Source organism: Perca fluviatilis, chromosome 7 (assembly GCF_010015445.1).
Source record: "Perca fluviatilis chromosome 7, GENO_Pfluv_1.0, whole genome shotgun sequence".
NCBI classification, from domain to species: Eukaryota; Metazoa; Chordata; class Actinopteri; order Perciformes; family Percidae; genus Perca; species Perca fluviatilis.
In genome coordinates this window covers 12,597,133-12,624,073 of record NC_053118.1, presented here as the reverse complement: position 1 = coordinate 12,624,073, position 26,941 = coordinate 12,597,133, and the positions used below count along the sequence as shown (strand labels likewise).

The 26,941-nt window shown below is 39.9% G+C and overlaps 1 protein-coding gene across 1 annotated transcript; it reads left to right on the top strand.

Annotated features, from left to right (window-relative positions):
• Positions 1–150: 150 nt before the first annotated feature.
• Positions 151–21,067, top strand: LOC120561576 (phospholemman-like). Its single transcript, XM_039804712.1, has 8 exons — positions 151–300; positions 11,729–11,784; positions 12,702–12,734; positions 16,761–16,784; positions 16,995–17,069; positions 17,187–17,223; positions 17,392–17,435; positions 20,360–21,067. Exons 2-8 carry the CDS (start codon positions 11,751–11,753, stop codon positions 20,377–20,379), a joined length of 267 nt encoding a protein of 88 aa, XP_039660646.1. The 5' UTR covers positions 151–300; positions 11,729–11,750; the 3' UTR covers positions 20,380–21,067.
• The last annotated feature ends 5,874 nt before the right edge of the window (positions 21,068–26,941 follow it).

The window sequence follows — 26,941 nt, the reverse complement described above, 5'->3', positions numbered from 1 at the left end:
GCTCGCTGTCCTGACTCTGGATCAGCTTCAACGCCCCGCTCGTCTCCAGCTGTGTACTCTTCAGCTGCCAGCCGGACCACAGAAACCGACCCCGGATCAGAATTCACGGACAAAACTTCCAGCATTTTCAAACTCAACCCCCTTTTCTGAAACCAAGCCAACCTGTTGAGTGTCACAGTGGAGAAGGCAGGCAGGGTGTTGGCGTACTGCGTGGAGAAAAGTCGCTTGTTCTGAGTCAGATATCCGCCTTCTTGGGAGAAATTTCCTTGTTTTGTAGTTGCTAAATACAACTTGTGAGAGGTAAGAACAAAGAAATTAGCTCATATTTCACAGAAGTATGTCCCCTCAGTGTTTTCTTTATTTGAGGAAATTTGTTTATGAAGTTAAAATTTTCCAAATATGCTCGTGAGCATCCTTTTAGGCAAATGAAGAACATTTGAGCTAACGTCAGGCTAATTTTAAGAATGCTTTTAAGCTAACGTTAGCTTCTGAACAACTTCGTTTGCAAAGGAAACTGTTGTTAAATCTCTGTATTTCGTATTGACTGGCCCATTGAGTGACTTAAAACGGCTTAAATAAAATATAGCAACGTTTTTTTTTTTACTACTAAAGTAGGCCTATAATCATTCTTAAAAATGTGAAGTACATATATGTCATAATAAGCCTGTAATGTTATCCGGTTGACATTATAACTCGAGACTAGAGTGCCAGGACAATGGAAAGGCACATGCCCACGGGTCGGCGTGCGTAACGGCCAGGGTAGTACGCTGCAGGCTAACGTTTCGCTGTTTGACACAAAAGGTTGTTGTGTCTGTATTTTTAACGTTAGTTCTTGTTTAACCCTCTATATAAGAGATACACCACGTGTTTATATTTGATGCACGGCTTCTTTCACTGACTTGTTTCAAATAAAACCATTCAGTAAATGATATTAGAGAGAAGAGCATCAAACCCAAGAATTAGTCGTTTTAGACATTTTACTCCTGAAACACACAGTTCCAATGAAGACTTAGTGCTGTGGAATTTTTCAGTATTGTCATGCAGTCACATACTGTAAGCTTGTGTGTGTGTGTGTGTGTGTGTGTGTGTGTGTGTGTGTGTGTGTGTGTGTGTGTGTGTGTGTGTGTGTGTGTGTGTCTGCGTGTGTTTGTAAAGGCCAATTGATAAGAGCAGTGGTGATAACCGTTTGCTACCATGTGGCACAAGGACAGATTAGGGCAAGGACAGATACAGGGGACGTCAAATACTGCTGTACAATGTAAAACTGTAAGGAAGAAAAGAACTACAAAAGATTTGGTTATTTGTTGGATTCCAGTAAACAAATACAAATAAAAATTTTTTGTTAAAAATGTAAAATAGGAAACAATTATATTCACATTTTAGGAGCTGTAACCTGCAAGAATTGGTTATCAAATTATCATCTATCACTTTTGTATTGACTCATTCTTTCAGCACTAATGTAAGGCAGGTTTCTAGATCACTTTGACACGGTTTACTGGGCACATGAAGGTGTATGGCAAAATGCCTTGAGCAATTAACTGATTATAAAAATGTAGAGATGCAGAATTATTTTTTTACATTATCAATGTGTTTCTGTGACCTAAAGTTACAGATACAGACTGTGCATGGGTAGTCTGAATCCACGACGTTCCACTTCCGGGATTGCTCCGTTGCCAACGGAAATTCACCGGATTTCAATCTTTTCTGCCAGATGTCCGTGACCTTCCGCTTTCTTTGTGTTGGAATTTTAAACTCTGGTCGATTTCTGAGGATTATGGTTAACTGCTCCTCAGATCTCAGCAGGTTCCAATCTGAGTTTTCTGTTGCATGACTAAAACAACTTTTGAACGAGCACATGTTCCCCCAAAAGAAGTTCCTTTCCCGAGGCTATTTTGCAGCGGCACCGTGGCTCTGTCCGGCGCTAAGCGCCACCCATTACGATTGTGACTGGTTTAAAGAAATGCCAATAAACCAGAGCGCGTTTTTCTCCCATCCACGGAATGCTGTGTGGACTAGCCAGACCCTCCTCCGCAGCGCTGTGGAGGAAGGTCTGGCAAAGCGAGACTAGTGCATAGGAAAACAAGAAGCCACAGGTAAACGTCAGGTTTTAGTTTTCACTGACCAGAATCATGGAGCAAATGTTAATTTCATACCAAAAATTTACCCTCATACAGGGGGAATTCAATTGTACAAGAGGCACAGAATGGGCCACAATGCACTGCAGCAGGGACATCTATTGGGTTTTGAGCATGTGGTGTTGCCATGACCATATAGACCATATAGGCTACATGCTGCAAAGCTAACATACTCTTTGGCAAGCTGTCTACACTATGTCTGTCCAGCAACAAGTGGATGTCCTTTCTGATTTAAATGCACCTTAGTTCTACTTATATGAACACAGAGAGAGAAAAGTGAGGCAGAGGAAGATGAGAGAGGTTACAGGGTGAGAGACAGATGGATGGAAGGTGAACAAAGGCGGCAGACAGTTGTCTTTCCTTTCTCAGGTGAAACAGATTTAGCTTGCTATCCTCACCTCTCCTCACATGACCACAATTCCTAAAAAAAGAAAACGAGAGCAAGTGAGGGAGAACTGTTGGAGAGAAAGAGAGAGCGTTCTTAGGCGAGACACTTTCTCCTCACCTTTCCTCGCATCACTCTGGCGTCTCACAGACACAAATTTAGAAACCTCAACAAAACGACATTGATTTTTACTGTGACTCTTCAGTGTAACCACAAAGCTTTCATTTACAGCTCTGCAGAGACACATCTATTCATTTCTAATTTGTTAACTAGATATTTTTTATTTGCACCTCATAGTTATACCTGTTAAAACGTCTTACAGCATTATTGGAATGTTGGAAGCACGGCAGATGATTCAGGGCTTATACAACGTTTATTAGAGAAGTTTCTAGTCAATGATAGTTGTAAGATTAATAGTTTTGTTTATGAAAGATGAGATGAAACGAGGGAAATGTACTCCATCCTTTTGTCCGTTGTACTATGACCGCAGAGTGAGGAGCATGAAGTCTGTTGCTAGCCGCTCCCTGCGAGCCTTGTGGTTACCATGTGTGACTCAGGGCTCTAGTATGCTCCACTCCCTCTTACCCTCTGTCTCTTTGTGTCCCTCCTCATTCCATCTCCACACTCTCCCTCGTCTTCCTGCCTCCCTCTCTCATTACCCCAGGCTTGAAGGAAGACCTCCTTCTCTCCCTCTCTTGCCCACTCTTATTTCCCAACTTGATAACTTGTTTGTACTTTACTTTTTTCTTTCTCTTTCTCGGTCCCTCTTTCCCTTTCTTCGTTAGTGAACTGCCTCCACTGACTCCCCAGGACCCTCTGTTGCTTCCTTTTTTTAAATCTCTTTTGTTTATTTTTAGCACTACATATGAATGGAGTCACACTTAAGTTGCATTTGTCGGGAAAAAAAATCTTTGGTTAGTAGCTGTTAGCTGTTATCACCTAGCAATAAGCAGCCACAGAGACAAATATAATAATAAGTAATTAAGTTAACTTAAGTATTTTTTACAGTAATAATTGTGCTTTATCAATCCCATTTCCAGATATTCAGTTCCAGAGAAACATCATATACTGTAGTCATAAAATGACCAACTCCTGTACTGAGTGCATTGGTAAAGTGAATGGAGGAAAAGGTTAAGCTAAATTGTACAGTTACTCAGCTGAGCTAAAAGCAAATTATTCATCACAGATTGCAAAGCAGGTTCACACTGTGTTTAGTGTGTGTGTGTGTGTGTGTGTGTGTGTGTGTGTGTGTGTGTGTGTGTGTGTGTGTGTGTGTGTGTGTGTGTGTGTGTGTGTGTGTGTGTGTGTGTGTGTGTGTGTGTGTGTGTGTGTGTGTGTGTGTAAGAAAGCATGTGTTGCATACTGGAATCCAGTGTTGCTAATTTAGGAATAAAAAATTCCACAGAGAATAGGCAGCTGTCTTTGTAGTGCCGTACAGGAACACACACACACTCTCAAACAGCATTCAAACAGTTGGGTGGGGGGAGTGTTGAAAAATAGAGACAGGGACAAAGTACATGCTGTGCACACCACATCCCGTAATACACACCGTCATATGCACACAAAAGAGAGGAAGCACAAATTGAATCTCTGGTTTTTGGCATAAAGTAGAAAAGTAGCATTTAGACAAGATAAAATATGTACTTTTACAGACTGTAAAATATTTTTTAATTTAGTTTTTTAGACATCTAGTGTATGTTTTTCATACATTTCATATCACAGATTCCTATGACACTTGTCCCCTGACCCTAAACAGGGTAAGCAGTTTTAAGAATGGATGGCTAACATGTTGGCTATTTCACTAGTTTGAAGGGACAATTGTTAGTTATTCAAAGCACATGACTGTGCGTGTTTGTGTGTATGAGCACGTAGGGGTGTCTGTATGTATGTTGTCACGTAACTTAGTCACAAGGGAGAAAACACGTGTGTGTATATTTGTGTTTGTGTGTTTTTGTCACCCTTTTTCCACTTACATATTTTCCTTATTGCCAACATTCACAATGAACAGGACTTAAGAATTGGATTTTTTTGGTTGTCAATTTGCCATCAGATAGTTTTGATCTTATTTGGCCTCCGCCCCACTAGAGTTCTCACAGAATTAAAAAATCGACAGATCTGTGTGAGACATGTTTATGGTAACTACTTACTAGATAAGAAATAATCTCTAACGTAACATTTAACAGCAAAATATAAATATTTAAACTTAGTAAGTAATATAAGTAGTGGGTGGGATCATGACTGAGTCAATGACAGCAGGGTTTCCCACAGCACTTTGCAGTTAAGGCAGCCCGCCTTAACAACACGCGCATGCCGCCTTAACTGAGTCTTAAAGAAAAAAAATATATAACTGTCGTGTTACTCTGTCCTGTTTGAGTGGCTGTAATGTACAAGTCGCATCAACACAGTCTGTAGGAAACAAGGTAACGGCGAGTTGTCAAGATACCACCAATCACAACAGAAAAAGAATTTGCTGGCGGTGTGTGTAACGGTCATTTATTCACATTTAAAGGGTTAAATCGCCATTTCACCGTCGCGTGTGCGTCAGAGTTTGTCAACAAATGTGTGGAAGCCGGGGCATGCCCGGGCAGAGACTAGGTGAGTGGACTTACCGGAGCGTTGGCATACGGCAGGCAGAGAGCATTTATATATGTATCTCTGTCCTGTTCTTCCCATCAGTGATGCTTTCTTCTCTTGTTTCAATGAAGTGAATACATGACTTTTCACAATACACGGTTAGTTAGCGTAGTTAACAATACACACAGTGAAATTACGTGTCCTGTTTTTATTTCACGCATACTATCTGCTTGAGTGAGTGAAGCTATGGCCTGAGCTCTGTTATCTCAGCACTGTTTGTTTTGGAGAAGAGTTGTCAGGCAAAGTGGAAGAGCGCGTATCACGGAGGATAATGGGAGCAATGCCAGTAAAATTGTTATAGCACTTTTGAAAATAGTTTAATGAGCTTAAAATTGCACATTGCAACTGTTATTTTGAAAAGCTGGTTATTTATTAATTATTTATTATTTAAATTTAATATTCGGTGGAGTCTCTACTATAGACCCCCTCCCCCCAACCCTATCACCTTAACTAACAAATTTTCTGCGGGAAACCCTGGACAGAGTAGTCTCGCGTTGCCAGACCTTCCTCTACAGCACTGCGGAGGAGGGTCTGGCTAATCCACACAGCATTCCGGGATGGGAGAAAAACATGCTCTGGTTTATTGGCATTTCTTTAAGCCAATCGCGATCGTCTTGGGTGGTGCTAAGCTCCCGGTGCCGCTTCAAAATAGCCTTGGGAAGGAACTTGATTTGGTGGAAACAACGTTGAAAAGTTTTTTTTAGTCGTGCAACCGAAAACTCAGATTGGACAGATTTACCATGCAGACATCTGAGAAGCAGTTAGTCCTCACAAATCCACCCAAGTTTAAAATTCCAACACAAAGAAAGCGGAAGGTAACGGAAATCAGCAGAAAGACATGCATCCGGTGGAATTTCCTGCGGCAACGGAGCAATCCCGGCAGTGGAACGTGGTGGATATAGACTAATGACAGAGTGACAGATACATCTCTATATTTAAGAGTTAGGACTCTTTTGAACAGCCCTGTAGCTTATTGTGTAACCTTACTGTTGGATAAGCGAGAAGAGTGGGGTGGAAAAGAGAAGATGATAGTGTATGAGCGTGAGACTGGCATAGAGCCTAGAAAGCCTGTGCTCCAAGGAGTTTGTAAGGGAAGGGATAAATGAGTGGAAAAGACTTAACAAAAGGAGAGGAGAGGAGAGGTGACGGGTGAAGGACATGCTGAGGTGCGTCAGAGAAGGGAAGTATCACAGGAGAGGTTTAAAGAGGCTGGAGAGGATTGGAGAGGAGACAGCAGCTCAACAAAAGCAGTAGAGCAGTTTCAAACAAACGGGAGATTCTTCAAGCTTTTCAGATAGGTGGAAAAAAGTGTCAGACAGAGAGAGAGAGAGAAGACAGAATGAAAGAAGTGGAGAGTGTAGAGAGAAAGTAAGAGAGAAGGAGACAACAAAGTGGAAAACAGTCCTAAAGACAGAAGGAAAAAGAAGAGGGGCAGTCGGAGCCGAGTAGCATGACAGAGCCAGAAAAGAAAGCTCTTTATCCTTGGAGCCAGGCTGAGCTGGAGTAGGGGCTCCACAGGGAGAAATTCTTAATTGGTAATAAAGCCATTATTGGTATCAGCCTACATCAAACCATTTGCTGCAACAGAATTACAATTCTAGTTTGTTTTGTAAAAGATGTGTGTAGTGTACTAGCTTTCCCGCTATAACTACATTAGATCTGAAACAATTAGTTGATTATTTGATTAGTCGATTAAAGATGCAGTAGGTAAGACTTATAAAACTAACTTTCTGTCATATTTGCTAAGAATGACCCTATGTTCGAGAAGCACTACATGAAGCCGGTAATAAAAAAAAAAATCTGGCTCCTCAAAAATCCACTGCTCCCTGTTCAGCTGGACCAATTAGGGCCGGGGGGGGGTCTAACTGCGTGTCTAACTGCGTGTCAATCACTGCTCATGCACACGCATTCATTCTCCCTTGTGGGGGGAGGGGCTTAGTAGACCGTTTTGCCCTTTAGCGGAAAGGGGGGAGGGGGGGAGATGTTGTCGATGATCAAATTTTGTTGCTAAGTCCTGGATCTTCACAATCTTACCTACAGCACATTTAGGTCTATTAATTGTTTAAGTCACTTTTAAAGCAGCCTCTCCAGTGTGAAGATTTGTAGCTTTTCTTTGCAAGCATGTAATATACACCATACTTTACCTATCCACCAGGATGCTCTTGGCTTCTTAACTGGCCATATACACAAAGATTTGAAATACACTCCTCCAGCACTCACCTCCTGGCTCCGCCTTACACTAACATTTGCTTTAGAATATGATCTTCAAATAGAAACAGGGAGGCGCCACCTAGTTTATATACTCTTCTGCTTTCTGTTCCTCACCCTATCTCGTCTCTTTAACCCTTTCACTTTTCTCACTCTTTCTTTCTCTCCTCTGCCTCCCCTTTCTAATAACCCTTTCCCACTGGCCAAAAAAAACACTAACACACACTAACTGGCTTTTGTCTGCAGTGGGAAAGGTTACAATTGGCATTCACTCCAGGGACAAAAGACTCTGCAGTATACACAGATATTTATAGGCTCCAGCTCCGATGGGCAGTGATGGAAACAGGACACCTGGGGAAACGCTAATTTTCCTTTTCGCCATGTTGTCAGGCATGTGCATCTCAGCTACAAAATCTCCGCCCAAGCAGTGCTTGAACATGAAATGAGTCAGCACCAAGTTTGAAAGAGAGGTATAAAAAAGAAGTAAACACTGTAACATTTTCACTGGCCTCCATGTGTGTGTGTGTGTGTGTGTGTGTGTGTGTGTGTGTGTGTGTGTGTGTGTGTGTGTGTGTGTGTGTGTGTGTGTGTGTGTGTGTGTGTGTGTGTGTGTGTGTGTGTGTGTGTGTGTGTGTGTGTGTGTGTGTGTGTGTGTGTGGAGCGAGTGAGCAGAGGATAGTTAAAGTTGATAAGCGAAGATATCAAGTGAATGGGAAATGTAAGAGTTTGCACTTTTGTGCACTGTATTAGAAAGCTGTAGCAGGAAATGTTAACACCTGTTTTTGGCGCGTTTGTGACGTTGAACGTAACAGAATAAAAAAAAAAGCAGACAAGCATACCTGTCTTCTGGCAATAGTGTTTAAAAAAAACCTGCATATACACACACATTTGGGTGGAAAAAGGTGTAATAGTCTCATTTGTTTGCCCTCTGCGTCTTCTTGTCTGTCCCTGTCCTTCTCTCTGCTGTTTCTGCCTTTTCCCTCCATCTCTTCCTCCTCTCTCTACTCTCTGTGTGGCATTCTCCTGAGGTAAACCATTCTCTAGTGGTTGTTGGCCTGTTTCCCATCCTCTACATTCCCCCTGCCTCGCCTTGGGTTGCTGTGGAGAGGCACCAGGAGAGGTGTACTCATCTTGCTCTTCACTTTCTCCCTTTCTACCAAACTCCAAATACCAAGGAGGGAGACACATTGTTTTACTTACATCCTCCCTTATAAAAAAATGACATTTTTATATATATATATATATATATATATATATATATATATATATATATATATATATATATATATATATATATATATATATATATATATAACAGTAGTTACAGTTAATGCAAGTGCTGTCCATCAGAATGGAGCGTTTTCAGAGCCCGTGTTGTGACGGTCACGCAGCTAGCAACAGGCACGGCATACTAAACTAGCTAAAAATATAATTCAATAAATACAAGAAGTTTGTTGACTAAATAAACAAGAGAGTCATGGTGGCGGAAAAGATAGTAGTGATTAGGGCTGGGCAATGTATCGATATTATATAGATATCGTGATATGAGACTAGATATCGTCTTAGATTTTGGATATCGTAATATCCTGATATGACATAAGTGTTGTCTTTTACTGGTTTTATTTAAAAAAAATATTTGTATTTTATTTGTTGAGAATCTCACATACACCTATTAAAATTTTTCAGATTCTATGACAAACAATATACTTATTCTCTTACTTATTCAAGTGTAGAAATTAAAAGATGAGATCAACAAACAAACGAACAATGAACAAACAAAAATAACACCATAGTAACAAAACTATAAATAAAACAGGGAGAAATCATTTTCAAAAAAGTGAAGAAATACAGTCAGGCCATTTATCTGAGACATAGTTGTACCACTTCTGCCAGTGCTCAAGACATGTTTAGTCTTTTCCTGGTTTTAAAGGCTGCATTACAGTAAAGGGATGTACCTTTCTGAACTTAGCAGACTGTTCTAGCTGTTCTGTTATTTGCCTTTTCCCCACTTAGACATTATGTCCACATTACTGATGATTATTTATCTAAAATCTAAGTGTGAAGATATTTTGTTAAAGCACCAGTTGTCAACCCTAGAATATCGCCGCAATATCGATATTGAGGTATTTGGTCAAGAATATCGTGATATCTGATTTTTTTTCCCTATCGCCCAGCCCTTGTAGTGATGAGGGTGATTTTGGTGGCAATATACAGCCTTTTTGAACCGGAATATTCAAATGTCACGGCGACGAAAAACCGACAAAATTCACACTGCATTAACATTGTGAGATCGGGCACGCCTTGTGGAAGGTCTGCGCCCTTCTAGTTGCCTTTGTTAGCACATTGATGTGTATCTTGGCTCATTACCGCCACCTGTAGCTCAGTGAAATAGTATGAAACCATTGGCTCCACTGTTTGTCACGTGCATGTGCATCATGTGCACTACATAAACAAAAGGGATTCACACAAAAAAGAAAACTACTCCATAGCACTACCAGAGGTCAAAATGTCTACCTTTGACCTACAGCACTATTTTCTCTTGTTTGTTCTCTTTGATTACTTCCGCCCTTCTCAAATTTTTCATTTGTCATTCATCAATTTGTCATAAAGCTCACGTTTGAGCAAACTGAGAGGACGGACAGATCCTACTGCTGAAAATCTGTAGCCTCAGCAGGAATTATGACCAGTGCAAAACGCAAACTAATTTTAAACGTATACATGTTCCACCAAAACAAGTTCCTTCCTGAGGCTATTTTGCAGCGGCACCGCGGCTTGTCTCCGGTGCCTAGCAAGCCAATTGTGATTGGTTTAAATAAATGCCATTAAATCGGAGCATGTTTTTCTCCCATCCCCGAATGCTATGTGGAGTAGCCAGACCCTCCTCCAGCGCGCTTTGGAGGAGGGTCTGGCAAAGCGAGATAGATAAATAGCCAGTCAACCCAGTTTTAATTTGATGTCATCCAAATAATGCATTTTTATGCATAGGGGCCTAAATGTTTGTGCTTGAGCGAGCTTTCACTCAAACGTGACTGTGTGTGAATGCCAGTTTGAAATGGCCACAGGTGTGTTTACTCTTCTCTATGGAGTGCTCTTAACAGAAAAGTGCAGCGTGTGGAAAATCACTTCTGCGTTAAGGTGTGTCTCCTCCCGGTGCACGTCACCTCTGCTGCTGCTGCTGCTTCAACATGGCAGCTAACAGCATGGACGCAGAGCCACTTAGTGCATGGGATGTCATTGTGGCTGTTAGAAAATCTACTTGTTTGTTAAGGATAATGAAATAGGGATTATTGTAAATCCCACCTTTCTGTCAGGAGAGAACTTTTAAGATGAGAGAGCTTTTTTTAAAATTTTTAATAATTAGCAGGCATTGAAAAATAAAAATATCTCCACTGACTGATGGTACTTCAAAAAGAAGCTCGAAGCTAACATCTATACACTAATGTACGCTAAAATGACATTACAGACAGGAATAGCTTTGGAAGGGTGAGTGCACTTTAATATTATTCTCATGGATTTTTCTGTCAGCAAGGGAAAGCTAGTTTGAAAGAAGAAAAATCTGGACATTTGCAGCATGTGACTACAGTACTGTAAATTATATATGATTGGAAAAGCCTGTAGTGAATTGAAATAAAACTATGGAAAAAGAAGAAATGAAGCGTTGGAGCTTTAACATGGCAGCAGTGTAAGAATTAAGCAGATTGATTTAGTTCCCCTATGAAGGCTTCTTTAGAGTACTTCGTACCCATCAACATCAGATCAAGTTTCTGTTTGTGAAAGAGAGTGGGATAAACCACTTGGTGCCTATCTAAATTTAATCAGATTCTTTGTGTGTGCTTCAGAGGAAATGGATGTGTGTACTGTAAGAGTGAGTCTGTTTGTGTCTGTTGAAGTCCTATCAGTGCCCCTCAGAAAACACAGAATGGCTAAATGTTGCATCAGGTCACTGTTGACTGTTGGCTGGTATAAGCCAGTTTGGAGTACTGTAATCAGTTTATTAACATGCACACAGACTTTCAAAATTGGATTATTTGTGCCATTGGGACTGGAGATAATATGATTTACCCCATGTTGATACAAGTAGAACCTTAGTCTTGTTAGTTAATACAAGTTTTCATATCTTTATCACTAAGGGTTTTCGCTATGGTAACTAACTAGGATACAAAAATAGTATTAGTATACATCAATATAATTATCTTAATTGTTAATGTATCTGATGTAAGTCATGTATTTTTTTCTGTGTTATGTATTTATGTATCTAAGTATCTATATATGTGAGGCCTTTGTAAAGGAAAGCCTTGTTCCTTGTTAAAGGACAATGAAGACTCTATAATGTTGTTGATATCAGCAATTGTATTTATCTCTGCAGGTAAACCGCCTCAAGTGTGAAAATGTCAAAGATCTGTGCTTTGGTGTTGATGACACGTGAGTACAACTCTTTAAAGTCTTTTTATTTAATCAATTAGTCACTTCCTCTTTTTAAAAGTCAGAAAGTGATTTGGTTTCATTGTCAGAGCAGCAGTTTTAGTCAACCAGAGAGCCACTTAGCACTAAACTCATTAATGTTCCATCTCTAAGTACTCCACTTCCTCTTTACAGAGGAAATTCTGCCTGCACGTATGTCTACCATCAGCACATTGCTCAAGTATTTATATTTTTGTGACACTATGTAACATGTCTGCCGTGAGACAAAAAGCAGCAAAGTGAGTGAGTGGTGTAAGAGATCATCTTGTCACTGGCTGTCTGCTTGACCCTTCACTCTAGATTTGAAACCGCCGGGACATCTGATGGGATTATGTGTCCTATAGAAATATAATGTATGAAATGAAATCCCTGTAAGTAAGATGGCAAATGAAGTGCTCTACAATTACAGTCCTGAAAAGGCGAGGATCACAACATCCACAGCTCCTTCAGGTGTTGTAAAAGAGAAAAGATGGGATAGACAAGGAGGAAGAGAGATCAAACACGCAGAGTTGTAATGTAACATATTTAAACAGATCTGGATTTCCAGATTTTAGGAGCTTTTTAAGAGGTGTTTTATTCATCAACACTGACAACGATTGTATATGACAGACATGGCAATTTACCTGTCTTTCCTTTCCAAAAGTACCCAAAAATAAAAAATAGAGAGCTCCTACAATATTAAGTGCACAAAACCAATATGAGTGAAACTATTTATAGTATTTTAACAGTGTTTAGACCACATGGATCTATACTTTTAAAAGAAACCAACAGCAATGGGATTTTGTTTTTCTTTTCCACCCTCATGATCCATAATAAACTAAATGAGATACCTTGAGCTGTGTTTCACTATGGTAAAGTTTCTTTCTGAACTCTTGCAGTTGTGTCCCTGGTGCTGGCGGAAGAACAGAACTGTAAGTACACTATGTTTTTTTTTCCCACTCAATCAGCCCATCCAACTACAGTAACTAACATTTGATCTTTAGGAAGATGGCACATGCAGCACATTCGCGTGGAGCTGGTGGCAGTAAAGTTTGCTCATGTTCAAAGCCTGAGATCTTTAAAACGGTTGATGGCAAACTGATAGTGGAAGACGAATTTCTAAACTTTGTTGTCACTAAAATGAGCACACTTAACCAGGATGAAACTGTAATGCTGGCCTCCACAAATTTTCCGTCTGAGTGGATTGAGGAGTCAAAGAAGCTACTCCTTTGAAGTTTGTCCGAAAACGACTCAACGATGTGTTTTGCACAAGGGTCCTCAGAAGGATATTAACAAGTCAAAGCGTGCCTAAAGGTTCCTAAGATTTGTATCATTTTATATGGATGAGCTTCAACCTGTAACATTCAGCAGCATTGATGTATCAGCACTCCTTGGCAGGATTGAACAGCTAAATAAAGAAGTGTCCTGCATGAAAAAGATGATGGAAACTAAAGTAAGCGTATGTGAGGATCTGCGAGCGGTAACTGCGGCTGTGGACCAGCGTTTGGCTGAATTGGAGAGGCCCTCATGTACCAGATCATGTCCACACCACCGGTATCGATCGGAAGGGAGACGGACGATGTGTGAGCACACTGGTTTCAGACACCCCACGGGACCCGCAGCACTGAATATGCCTCCACAAACACAATCACAGTCACCTAAATGGAGCGTGATTGTGAAAGATCTTCGGCGATTAAAGCAGATGCAGAATAACGCGATTGCTGTGGCGTGGTATCCCCCGCCAAAACCCTATAATACTCGTGAACCAGCGAGAAGGGAGAGAAAGCAGATCGGAATAGTTGGAACCGGTGATGGGAGTAATATTTAAGTGGTCAAAACCAAACTGGTGAGTGTGTTTGCTACTACATTTGCTCCTGATCTTGAAGCTGACATCTTAAGTAACTATCTGTCTGAAAAACTGAGCAGATCAGTTAGGTGTCAGAAGATTGTATTGTCACCAAACAGGTTCAGCTCTTTTCACGCCATGGCTGAATGCAATGAAGTAAATGAAATGTACGATCCACAACTTTGGCCAGCAGGAATTTATGTTCAGCGTTACTATGAAGCTCGTCTGCCCCGTATCACGTCAGCTGATGGAGGGCATGGAGCTGAGGGAGCCACTGGAGGCCAGCGGCAAGAACTTTGCAGTCCCTCCTGGTGGCCGCAATCTGGTGATTACTACGACCCAAGACAACGTCAACGACAAAGTCATTATAAAAGGCCTAATATGAAGTTTCGGGCTGGGTCATATAATGCGCGTGGCCTGCGTCTCGGAAACAGTTCAGGGGATAAGTCACATGACTTTATGGTTGATAAGCTTCTTGACAATTGTGCTGTTGTGTGTATTCAAGAGACTTTTTTTAGCTAAACAGGATCTGGAAGGTCTAAATACATTACATAATGAATATTATGGGGCTGGGGAATCTACCATTGATTTAAGTACTAAAATTGCCAAGGTAGGATACCTGGGGGTGTGGCTATCCTCTGGAATAAGAACTATTCACTAATATTTGGTGTGGATTGGCCTATTGGTATAGAGTTTAATTGTCATGATACAAATTTTATTAATTTAAATATATACACTCTGTATAGTGTTATCAAAATGAAGCTGAATACTTAAATAGATTAGCATTTGTTGGCTCTTTTATGCAAGACAATGCCTCAACCTGTATTTTTGTTGTAGGAGACATGAATGCTGACATTTCTGATGCAAACTCTGTTTGCTAATCACCTAATGCATTTTTGCACTGACACTGGTTTAATATCGTCAAGCAAGGTGCTTTTGCCTAATAATAGTTATACTTATGTCAGTGAGGCATGGCATACTACCTCGTGGTTAGATCACTGTGTATGTACAACTGATGCACATGCTTCTTTGGATGCTATGGAGATTCATTATGATTTTGCCAATGCTGATCATACACCATTTTTCTCTGTCTGTAAATGTTAAGAAGCCACCAATTTTATCTACTGTGGCTAATAGCATTAACACAGGAAGATTAGACTAAATTAACCAAGGAAGATTTCCAGAAGTATCATATTAATATGGGTATAATAATGGGTTGCTGGGAAACATTGCACTGCCAAAAAGATGCCATAAGATGTTGTAATATTAATTGTAAGAATTCACAACATAAAAGATACTTTTGAGGTGAAAAATATTGATCATAATGAAAATGTGGTTATTAATTCAGAAGAGGTACAATCTGCAGTATTGGGATTCAATGACAATAAAGTGTGTGGCCCTGATAAAATAACTGCTGAACATCTAAAATAAGTAAGCAAGAAACTTATTCCTCTGTTTGCTATTTGTATGAGAGGTTTCTTAGTTCATGGGACTCTGCCTGAAACTATCTTACCTGTATTATTAGTGCCCGTCATCAAAGACAAAGCTGGCAAAATACACAGCATGGACAATTAGAAACCTATAGCCCTAGCTAGCATTGTATCTAAAGTGTTGGAGAGAATTCTTCTCAACAGGTTGGAACAGTATATTCTTACCACTGACAACCAATTTGGTTTTAAACGTCAACACGGTACGGACATGTGTATATTTACCTTAAAGGAAATTCAAGATTATTATAATAGCCAGAATTCCACAACTTTGATGTGTTTTATAGATGCCTCTAAGGCATTTGATCGTGTAAAGCATGACAAATTATTTCTTAAATTGCAACATATAGGAGTCCCAAAAGTAACTATAAGAATTGTAGTGTTGTGGTATTCTCATCAGTCTATGCAGGTGAAATGGGGGGGGGGGTAACCATTTTTTGTTGGTAATGGAGTTCGTCAGGGTGGTATTTTGTCACCTTTTCTTTTTAATGTGCATATGGATGATTTTTCACAACAATTAAATAAATGCAATACAGGATGTATGATAGGCTATACTCTCATTAATCACCTTATGTATGCAGATGATTTGGTAATCATTTTCCCATATAGTGCTGAGGTTTGTTGTCAATACGGTGTGGATTTCGATATCAAATGCAAATAAGAGCAATATTATGATTGTTAGAAGTAAAGAAGTTAAAGAAAGAAAGAAATTACTATTGATTGACCTGATTTCCTTTTTATCTGGTACTGCCCTTAAAGTGTGTGATGAGATTATATATAATATCTTGGGTTCTGCTAATGTTAAGGAAGCTTTATTCAAAGCATTCTGTACACTACTATATACTGCCCTCTTGTGGCGGTCTTACAGAAAAAAGAACATGCAGAGACTGAATGTAGCATATAATGATGGCATGAGACAGCTTCTAAACAACCAAGATGGTGTAGTGCTAGTCACATGTTTGTTAGTGTTGGTGTGTTCTGCCTTAATAAGAAACCTTATTTATTGATACATGTGTAGAATGTCTGTCTCAGAAAACAGAATTATTCAAGCTTTAGGCCACATTGATTTTAGCTCTGTCAGGTATGCATCTAGACTGTGGAGACATTGGTGCTCCTGTTTGTATATTACAGGTGAAGGTTGTTGACCTTTTTATCAATTTATATGAATTGTACTGTATATTTATTGCTATAGGTTTGTAAATATTGTCATTTTTAATGTACTATGGACCTTCCATTTGTGTCCTGAATAAAGTTATTATTATTACTATTATTATTATTATTATTATTATTATTATTATTATATATGGTTAATATCTTTCTTTCCAAAAAGGTATTGTGTATTTATATCTGAAAATAATAAGACAAGAGAACCATAACCACCATCATCTTTTCTTTTACATTTTTGATTGAGTGTAATGTCACTTTTTGATGTTGAAATGTATTGATTTGATAGTCAGAAATGTCATTAGCGTCAGAATCAAACTAGGCCACTGTGTTTGGTTAACTGGCTTTGTACTGTTGACTTTATTATGTCAGTGTTGGATAGGTGGATGTTTCTGTATATCTTCATTTATCTGCTGCTCAAACCAACTTTCAACTGACCCTATTCCTTTCTCTTCCTGCAGTGGAAGAGGACCCATTCACCTTTGGTAATCTTTTTTTTCTAATGTATTATTTTAAAAGTTAATGGAACTTGGAAGCTGATCTGTATGATTGACATTAAGGGCAGTTTGCTGTAAATCACTTGATTTGACTAGATAATGGTGTTTCTCGTGTAATTTGCTTGTAATGCTGCTTTACTTGGATGCCATAGTTATATTTATTTATTTTCCAATGGTAACCGTGACCTCTTTGTGCAGACTACCACAGACTGCGTGTTGGAGGCCTGATTCTAGCTGCTGTCCTCTGTCTCATTGGCATCACCATCCTGTTCAGTAAGATGCAAATGATGCACACACCCTTATCCACACATACAGAGTCATAAACTGTCTCAAACCATGCACACATACACAGATATGAAGAAAGACAATTCCTCTTTTCTCTTGTTTCAGGTGGCCACTGCAGGTGCAAATTCAACCAGGACAAGAGGTGATCCTCCACGTGGTTAAACATTAAAACATCTGTGTAATTGCTGTGGAAACTCTAGGGATACATTCAATATAATATTGTAAAAACAGTACATGTGACCAAGTTCCAAAGATCATAGAAGTCTACTGTTTTTCTCGTCTCATACTCTCTCCTTTCTTCTCTTTGCAGGAGGAGGACAGGAAGCAATGCTCAGCAGATGCTCTCCGACCAAGGTAATGCTTGTTCACCTACCAGCGACCCCTCTTCACCTTGTTAACTGTCTTCGGTGTGAAAAACTGTAGCCCCTTTCTACAGGACTAGAAACCATTTGAGGAACTCCTCGCGTTCCGACCGCAGGGACCAGGGTCTAAATTAAGTTCAGGGGGGGTCAGATCAGGGGGCGGTACCTTCTGAAAGTACAGGAACCTTCGGGGTGGGTTTTGCAGGGATGATGTGCTGATTGGATCGAACACACACAGTGCTACTGCTTAAACTCGTGTGCCGCTTCATTCATAAAACAAGGAAGTTCTCTGTTTGCTATCTGCTTCCTGACTCATTTTAAAAAAGACGGAGACGGATCGTGCTGGCCAGCGCGGCACACTGAACTGTAGGCTGGAGAGAGAGAGACAGGTAGAGAGATAGCACAGAGTTATTTTCTGGTTGTTTCACCGCGGTTAAGTTCTAAAGCACAAATGAATAACCATCAAACACCAGAAAGAAGTGCGCCTAGTGGTTGGTGGCTAAATTGCAGCGATAAAACAAAGAAGAAAAATAAAGATCAGACGCAACACAGGGGGTGTCGTTGTCGGCACGCGTGTTCTCAAAATAGCCTGCTTCTACACATCTTCACTATTTATCGCCTGTTTTCTCTATGTGCAACAACAACTTTGGTCTGTTTTGGAAATGCAATGCAGTAAAGTACACGCGACCCCTCCCCCGGTTCCCCCTCAGCCCGTGCCTTGCACTTTTATTGGCTGTAGATCGCCGGCAGAGTCCCCAACAGCTCCAGATGTTTAGTCTCATCATATCTGGTATATGTTTTTATGAGACACCAGCGAGCCTCTCATCTTGCGTTTCTGAACAGTTCGCGCTCAAGCATGTGCGCACAAGTGCCGTGCAAATGCAAGAAGTCCTGTAGTGGGCACTTGCCGTAAGCCTATGCATTAAAACGGTTGAAATGGCCGGTGTGCCAGTTTAGCTGGTGATCATGTTAACTGGTGATATTTGTATGAAATCAGTGAATATTCAACAAGGCCCTGCCTACTTTTGAAGAGCGTTCTGCTCTGCCTCCGCCTCGAGTGCCAGAGGTTCACATTTTCACAAAGTGTTTGCAAGTGAGACAAAATAATGGATATCACTGAAAACATCACCAGTTTATGTGTAATACATGTCCGTTTAAGCATTATCCAAACAAATACGACACATACTGTATGAACGGAAAAAAAATAAAATGAAAAAACGCTGGGATCTAGCTGGAATTCGAACCTTGGATGTCCAGAGGCCTGTACTACGAAGCAAGATCAACTTGTCCTGGATCTCTTTGTTATCCAGCTTCACCTAACCTAACAACCGCTGTATCACGACGCTGGTTATCAACTAGTTCAGTCAACTCAGAGTTTCCCAATCCAGGGGCGCACGCGTTCACATAAAAGAGGCGGTGTTTGCGCACCACGACCAATCGCAAGTTTCTACCAGAGCCACTTATGTTATATATAAGAAGAGCAAATTATAATTCTACATAAATATGAAGAACACAGACTCGGTTTTACAGGGAAAACACAATACAGTTGCTGCTTCCTAAAACAGGAAGGAAAGCTGGCAAAAAAAAAATTGACGACACTGTAGATGATTAAATCACAACTCCAATATCACTTCCCCATCAGTCAGGACCAAGATCTGACCATAATTACACTGGTGCTTTCCATAAACTGTCGTTGCTTTAGCCTATTATTTCAGTTGCAACCCTGGCATTGGGAAGCGATCGTGAGAGCAAATAAAAAATATAAAAACATAATTCAAACCGATGTGCGCATTGGCGACACACGGCTCAAGAAGCCGACATGTAGCCTAATTCCCTCCCATTAAAATATATATTTCATAAAAATACCCATCAGGGAATGTTAACGGGGTTGTCGGTCTCTAAATGTTTTAACTTTTATGAGCGCTCTCTCTCTCTCTCTCTCTCTCTCTCTCTCTCTCTCTCTCTCTGCGCACCGCTGCCTGATCTTCTTTAAGAACGGTGACGCCGTTATCAATCGAGTATTGATTGGTCAGTAGGCGGTGCTTTTACACCGGTTGATCGCTGATCTCCAACATAACCTGCTCCCGACCAGGTTAGGCGTTCAGCATGAGTTACCACGGCGATTGAACCCGATAACAAGTGATCCACCTTCGTGATACAGAAAATCCTGGGATGAACCTGAAGTTAGCTCGCTAACGCCAAATCCTGCTTCGTAGTACAGGCCTCAGGTAAACCAGCTAAACTGGCACACCGGCAGCAACAGCAACAACATCCGCCCTGCATTGAGGAAGTTAATCAGCTGATTGATGGGCGCAGATAAAAGCCTGTGTCGCACCAATACATTTTAAAAGGGCAACAGCCAATGGGGAAACACCAGCACTCTTGTCATCACACTCACTCCGACCAATGGTGAAACTTAATCACTTAGTGACTGAGTGACATAGTTTTGAGGTTATAGTTAGTTTAGTGTGTGTTGTGTATGTGCAGTTTGTGAGCCACTTAGCTGGGGCCTACGGGGACACACTGCACTGGCAATTTCCACTTGCCTGGGCAGATACCCTGCTCATTATCTGACAATATGAGTGTGTTAACACTTCATCTAATTTTTAACATACAGAGAATAATAAACAGAGAACGATATTGTATATGACATCACTGCAAATTGAACTTAAATAGCCTAGTGTAAAATATAAAGTTAAAGTTTGTGATATTGGGATATACAGTCAACAAAACATGTACTTGATTTGACTTGGCTTGAAATAAAGCTTAAAATAGTAGTAAAACCACATAGATCAAATGTTTTTTAACTTCCCTTTTAGAGAGAAGTAATCTACAAACAACTTGAAATAATAGATTCTATGTTTTTATAACCCAGTGTAATATTTTCAATTCACCTTCCTGTCTGTCTGTCTGCAGGTCGTTCCTGCGACTGCTAGATGTCAACCAGAAGACACAACCCGAACCTGCAACCAACAAATAACATGGAGGAGCTGCAGCGGGATTTAAAATATCCAACGAGAGGCTTTTGTTTTATTGTTAGAGAGCAACAGAAAGTAGTCTGTGTGTGCAAGATGTGATGCTTTCTGCCTGATAAGTGAGCTACCAATCTGCAGGCTGCACCTTCACACACACACACACACACACACACACACACACACACACACACATGCCACTTTCATTTCAATTAACTGAAGTTGATATGAAGAAACTGTTCCTTCCATAACTCTGTGTGAATGCTTTGTCAGTCATTGTTGATAGTTTTGGTTGATTGAACTGAGAGTGACCGGTTAAGAGAAACCTATTACCAAAAAAATCCCTTAAGTCTCCACATACAGTAGGTTGTGTCAATGTCTCACACTACTTCTGTTGTTTGCACGCTATGTGTAAGGTAAACATTGATGTAGATATTAGTCGCCTACGGTGACCAACCTAACCCACTGTCCATGCTTTTCTGTCACATATATGAAATCCACGTAGTCCTGAGTGTTTAGAGTGCTTTTGACAAAGTATGATAATCTGTTAATTCCCATGTTTAGCTTTATGGAGGAAAGTAGTGGATTGCACTGTTCAGAGATACAGAAACACTCTGTCATGTTTCTATAAAAAAACTATTGAAACAAACAACTATGAACTATGGAATTTTTTTGTGTGTGTGTGTGCACAAAACCAGGGGTCCCAAGATCCCCCTAAAATGTCAATTAGATTTTAGCAGCAGCGAAGTATTAGATATGAACATATGTATTATTATTATTATTAATACTAACTAGAATGTATCATTTGTTATTTACATTTTTTTGTATTCTTTTTTCTAATCTTGATTTTTTTTACTCTTATTCTAGTTATAAGTATTGCCTTTTAGAAAATATGAGTATGTGACAAATACAATCTTTGAATCTTGAATGATTTTAACGTTGTTCTCCCAAGTGTTGGTTCTGAACTCTATCTAGTCATTGCATTGTAACTGGCCTATCGTATTACTTTTCAACTTTAACTGGATGAAATGACGTTGTAAGCAGTCATCATGTTCCACTATCAACTCAGAACGGACTCAAGAAACATCTTTTAATTGATCTCAATTTGCAAAAACTATACAAGGTAATCACCGGTTTGTTATAAAACAAATCCATAAAAACTGAATAATATTTTGCAATTCAGAAATGTAACCGTGGTTCTGCGTGTCGTCGTCGTCCCCCCTCCTCTCTTTCCCCTTTCAAGTCTAAGCTGTCCTATAGAAATAAAGGCCTAAATAAATGCTCCAAAAATATAATCTTTAACAATAAAACATTGTGTATGTGTATGAGAGCCTGAGTGCAATAACAAATGTTTAATACACAGCAGAGTAAAACAATAAAATGAGATAACCATGGCATATACACTACATGCAGATGACTTGTCATAACAGGAAAAGTACAGTCTTTTTACACCTGTACCTTTTCTGTTATGACATGTTCCAGCGTCTGCCAGTGTCTTAGAAAAGCCCTGGTGGACACTGTTGTCTATTTTCTATTCTGTTTTGTTAGTTAATGCAGAGACGGTTTAGTTGTAGAGAATCTTTGGTATGTGAGAGCCCAACTTCGCCTTCCTAGGCCACTCCCTCTTATTTTATTGACTGACTGTAATGAGGGAGATGGCAGCATCAAGCCAGCCATGGGTAGCCAGAATAAGACCGGAAATCAAACGAATTCGCATTAAAAAATAAAAACCTGAAATTACGGATTTAAATGAATTAATAAATATTAATATGAATAAATACATAAATACATGAATAAATAAAAAAAAATGCCTTTGAAATAAATTGTGAAATAAATGAGGCAATAAATACATAAATAAATAAATTTAATTATTTCATGGTACTTTTATTTCATAAGTCCATATTTATTTATTTCAAGAGACTTATTTTCCTAATGCCACATTTATTTATTTCACTCTCACTTTCAAGTTCTTATATGCAAATCAGGGGGCGTGGCTATCTCTCACATTCAGAACAAGGTGAATGGGACTTCTTTGGCAGACCAACAACAGGACAATTTTAACAATTTTCACCATCTTATTCATCACTAAATTCACTTCTGAGAACGTTTTAGGCGAGAAATGAACTGTTTAGATTTCAAATAAAGGCAGTCTTGCGAAAATCGTTGCCGAATTGACAATTTGCTTCAAAGTTTTCGGAGTTGAGAAGCTCCATAGTGACGCGACAGCCAGCTAGCGTCTGCCGGGGCTGCTAGCTCGTAGCTGGGAGAACCCAATGTAAGCTGGAGGTCTCTCACACACACACACACACACACACACACACACACACACACACACACACACACACACACACACACACACACACACACACAGGGGGGCAAGGAGGGGCAGGTGCCCCCCCACTCTAGAGCCTTGCCTCCCCAGCTGCCCCCCTAACTTTGGTGATCCAAAAACTGAACTTGTAAAAACAACCCGTCACTATGTCCACAAGCTTCTCAAAACAGTGAACTAAACAATACATTTACCAAAAGTGAACAATTAAATTTTTTATTTTAAATGTAATCTTAGCCCCCTGCCCCTCAAATACTTAGCTACGTCCCTGATTCAAAGGGATGCATAGCGGCGTTCGCTCAGTCTGGCTCACACACAGCGAGTCTGCTGCAGTGCGGTGGCCCTGCAACCCGACTGGAGAGACTGAGCTGCAGCCCCAGAGCCTCTGAAGGTGAAGTCAGTTTCCCCAGGTGAAGTTTAAACACACGTTTAACTTAAAGTTACATTTGTAATGAATGTATTGTATGTCTATTAGCTACGTTAGCCAAAAGTCAAATCGCTCCCTCGTGATTTGTAAGAGCACTATGCCCTTTTATTAGTTTTGATCTTAGTAAAGACAAGAACAGCTTAATATAAAATATAAAATCTTGTTTGTATCCATAACGTTTAATGATGGTCGCCGCTTCACCGACGTTACAACACACAGTAGGCCTACAGTGCCAGTTGGGAGATCGGTCATTTTTATTTGATTAGCTAAGCAGTCCTATAAAATACACTTACTCTCACATATCACAGCAATAATGCTGCACAAATTAAACCAGGTTACAACTGGGGAAATAAATAGGATTAAGTAGCCTAGTCTAAACATAACTGTTGTGTGCATGTGATAAATATTTTCTGATATTGATATTTGTTATAAGCTATTATTAGATACAGGGCACTACAGTGTAATGTAATACAAGAATAACCACAGCTTTTTACAGATCGACTTTTGCAGGCCAGAGTAGCTGAAGAAATTAGCTGGAGCCTAAACATGAAAAGGAAGGCTAAAGATGGGGATATTGCCAGCTTTTTTACTAAGAAAATTCAAAGAAGTACACAGGATGAAGAGAATGAGGGAAATGAAGGAGACTGCAGTAAATTGGAGAGAGGAGGAGGGTCAGAGCAGGAGAAGACCACAGAAGGAGACGAGGAAATAAGTGAAGGAGATGAGGAAAAAGAAGAATCAGTGAGGGATGAAGAGGAGGCTCCAGATTCATAGAGGGACAGAGGCAGAGAGTGATCAGGAGGAGGCAGATGAAGATGACAGGGAGGAAGAGGCCTGCAGTTAACCCTGGACCATATGGTATGTTATTATTCTTCTTCCATATAAATTGCCGTACAGTAGGATAATATGTAATGTCACTTATATGCGTTGGCTATGTCCATGTTTAGAATAGGTATATTCATTCCCATCATAGACTCAATGATCAATGAGGTGGACAGGCGCTTTTCAATCCCTAGCAGCAGGATAATGAGGGGTGTACAAGCTTTAAACCTGTCAAACAATGACTTCTTAAAGAAAGAATTGTTTTTGTTAGTGGCTGAGGAATATGGCTCTGAAAAGTATTAAAAGTATTTAAAAGTATTTTTGTGTTTGTTTGGTTAAAGCCATTCACATAGGGATTCCCACGTACCATCTACCCCTGCCACCCTGCCAAGACCTCTTGCCCTCCCCTTTGCCACCCCATGTAAAATTTTCTAGATCCGCCACTGCACACCAAGGGGGTAAGTTTCGCTTCAGAACTCGAACCTCCTATGGCGCCATTTTGATGCTACAAAGGTATCACCTCCCGTTAGCATTCCACTGACTAGCATTCATTTTGACGTCACTTGACAGCGAATAACTTTACATCTGAAGCGTTTAAAGACTCTATTTGTCCATTGTTTAGTTCTAAAGAAACACGACAACGTATAAAAGGCTCCATTACCTTGTACCTCACGTTATGGCTCCGTAGCGGACGTTTTTGTAAAAATAGGCTAACGATTGTGTCACATAGTAGAGGAATTACCGTACAGTACAGGAGAAGCTCGCAGGCAGTTTCAACTTACATGAGCTGTTTAGGTTTAATTACTAATGTTAACTAGCATTTTAGTTAGCAATAATTAGCCTGTGCCTATGTTATCTCCTTACATATACCTACGCTCTCCGTCTCTGTAAGATTGGGAATGATTGAGATTTCTCTTGGCACAGCTACCAGAAGTCTTACAACTTTCAGACACGTTGCTCACGTCACATTTACGTTGTCTCTCTCAGTTGGAGGCTGCGCAGTAAAGCAAGAGATCACCGGAAAAGTGCTTCTAATAGCCTTCACTGGTCTCCGTCCAGAGCAACGGGATCTGTTGGTCCATTATATACTGTCTATGCTGCACACACACACACACACGGCCAAAGCGCAGCAGGCGCAGGCGGGGGAGAGAGAGATACCTGTATTCCCATTCACCTTGTCTCACTTCACCTTCAACGGAAATGTTCAGTTTAATGTGAATTAGAGCAGTCGTTTGCCCGCTAGCTCACTTAACAACGCCTCAACTGTCATGTCAACCCGCAGTAGACAGAGTACCATGAGCTGCCTGTTGTGGTGCTCTGTCAGGTCAGCGCTAGTTGGTGGTGTAGTTACCCCAGAATAGGTGACTGTGGACTGGGCACACAGCACCGCAAACTGCCGGTCGTGGTGCTCCGTCAGGTCAGCGCTAGTTTGTGGTCTAGTTACCCCAGAATAGGTGACTGTGCGCTGGGTAAAGAGTACCGCGAACTGCCGGTCCTGTTGCACTTTCACTTCGCCAGCCTTTTTTTGCCCACGGCTCTGTTCTGAATGTGAGAGATAGCCACCCCCCTGATTTGCATATAAGAACTTGAAATAAAAGTCTCTTGAAATAAATAAATGTGGCATTAGGAAAATAAAAGTCTCTTGAAATAAATAAATGTGGACTTATGAAATAAAAGTACCATGAAATAATTAAATTTTATTTAATTATTTATGTATTTATTGCCTCATTTATTTATTTCATGATGTATTTCAAAGGCATATTTATTTATTCATGTAATTTATTAATTAATTTATGTATTTATTAATTAATTTAATTCTGAATAAAACATAGAAGAAGAGCTTTTGTTTCCTACATCCTCAGAACCTTTTACTAGGCTACTCCTTCATAGAGAGCATCATAACCTTCTCTTTCATATCCTGATTCCACTCAATCAGCCTCCAGAACAGAAACCGAGTGCAAAGTGTTGTCAAAGTCTGCTCCAGGATTACCAGACTTCCTGTGCAACCCCTTTTTACTCTCTGTGAGCAGCAGCCTGCCTCTGTTACCTACATTTCAGTGGCTCCCCTCTGAATGCTGGCTTTGCTGACCTATGCTCTTACACTCATCAACACATTTTACAGTTTTTTCCAATTGCTAACACACTAAAATGACATGCATAGCACAGTTATTTAAATTGACACACAGAGAGCAAAACCTCTTCTCAAGTCTCCAAAAGTCTAAACACATTTTCTGCTTTACACACATTTTGCAATTAAAAAGGGACGGTTCTCTGCATATATATATATATATATATATATATATATATATATATATATATATATATATATATATATATATATATATATATATATATAATTTTTTAATTTTTTTTTTTCTGCACATTTTTTCTGCAATTTTCTTTTTCAGTTTACTGTTTTTGTGCGCATATTTTTGTTCAGTCCAATGTAAATATATCCTACCGCATATGTTGCACTGACTTGTTTGGTGAAAAAAAATGTTTCAACAGCATGTGTGTGTATCTGCAAATATGTCTGTGTGAACAATCTGAAGAATTTTCTACAGTTTGAACTATTTTAGTATTATGGCAAAGCATACTAAAGATGAGAGTGCTTTTCATAATGCCCAATAGTGTGTCGTTGGTTAGACAAAAATCTGGTAATATGAATGAAGTGTGTGCCATTTGGTGCAAAAGTTTGATTTAGATAATGCTATATGTAGTTTTGGTTGCAGTGCTTCATTTTAAAGGATATATGAGGTATTTTGCAGTTTGGGTATGTGGTTTTGTGAATTGTGTTAAGTATTTTGATAAAACCAGCCTAGTTTGTAATAGTATATATATAATAAATAGTGGAATGGACAAAGACAGCAATGCAAGCCAACTGCTGACGTTGTCTAGAGCCCTATAGAAGTCAAGTGACTAAACCAATTTCCCATCTTCTTCATCAG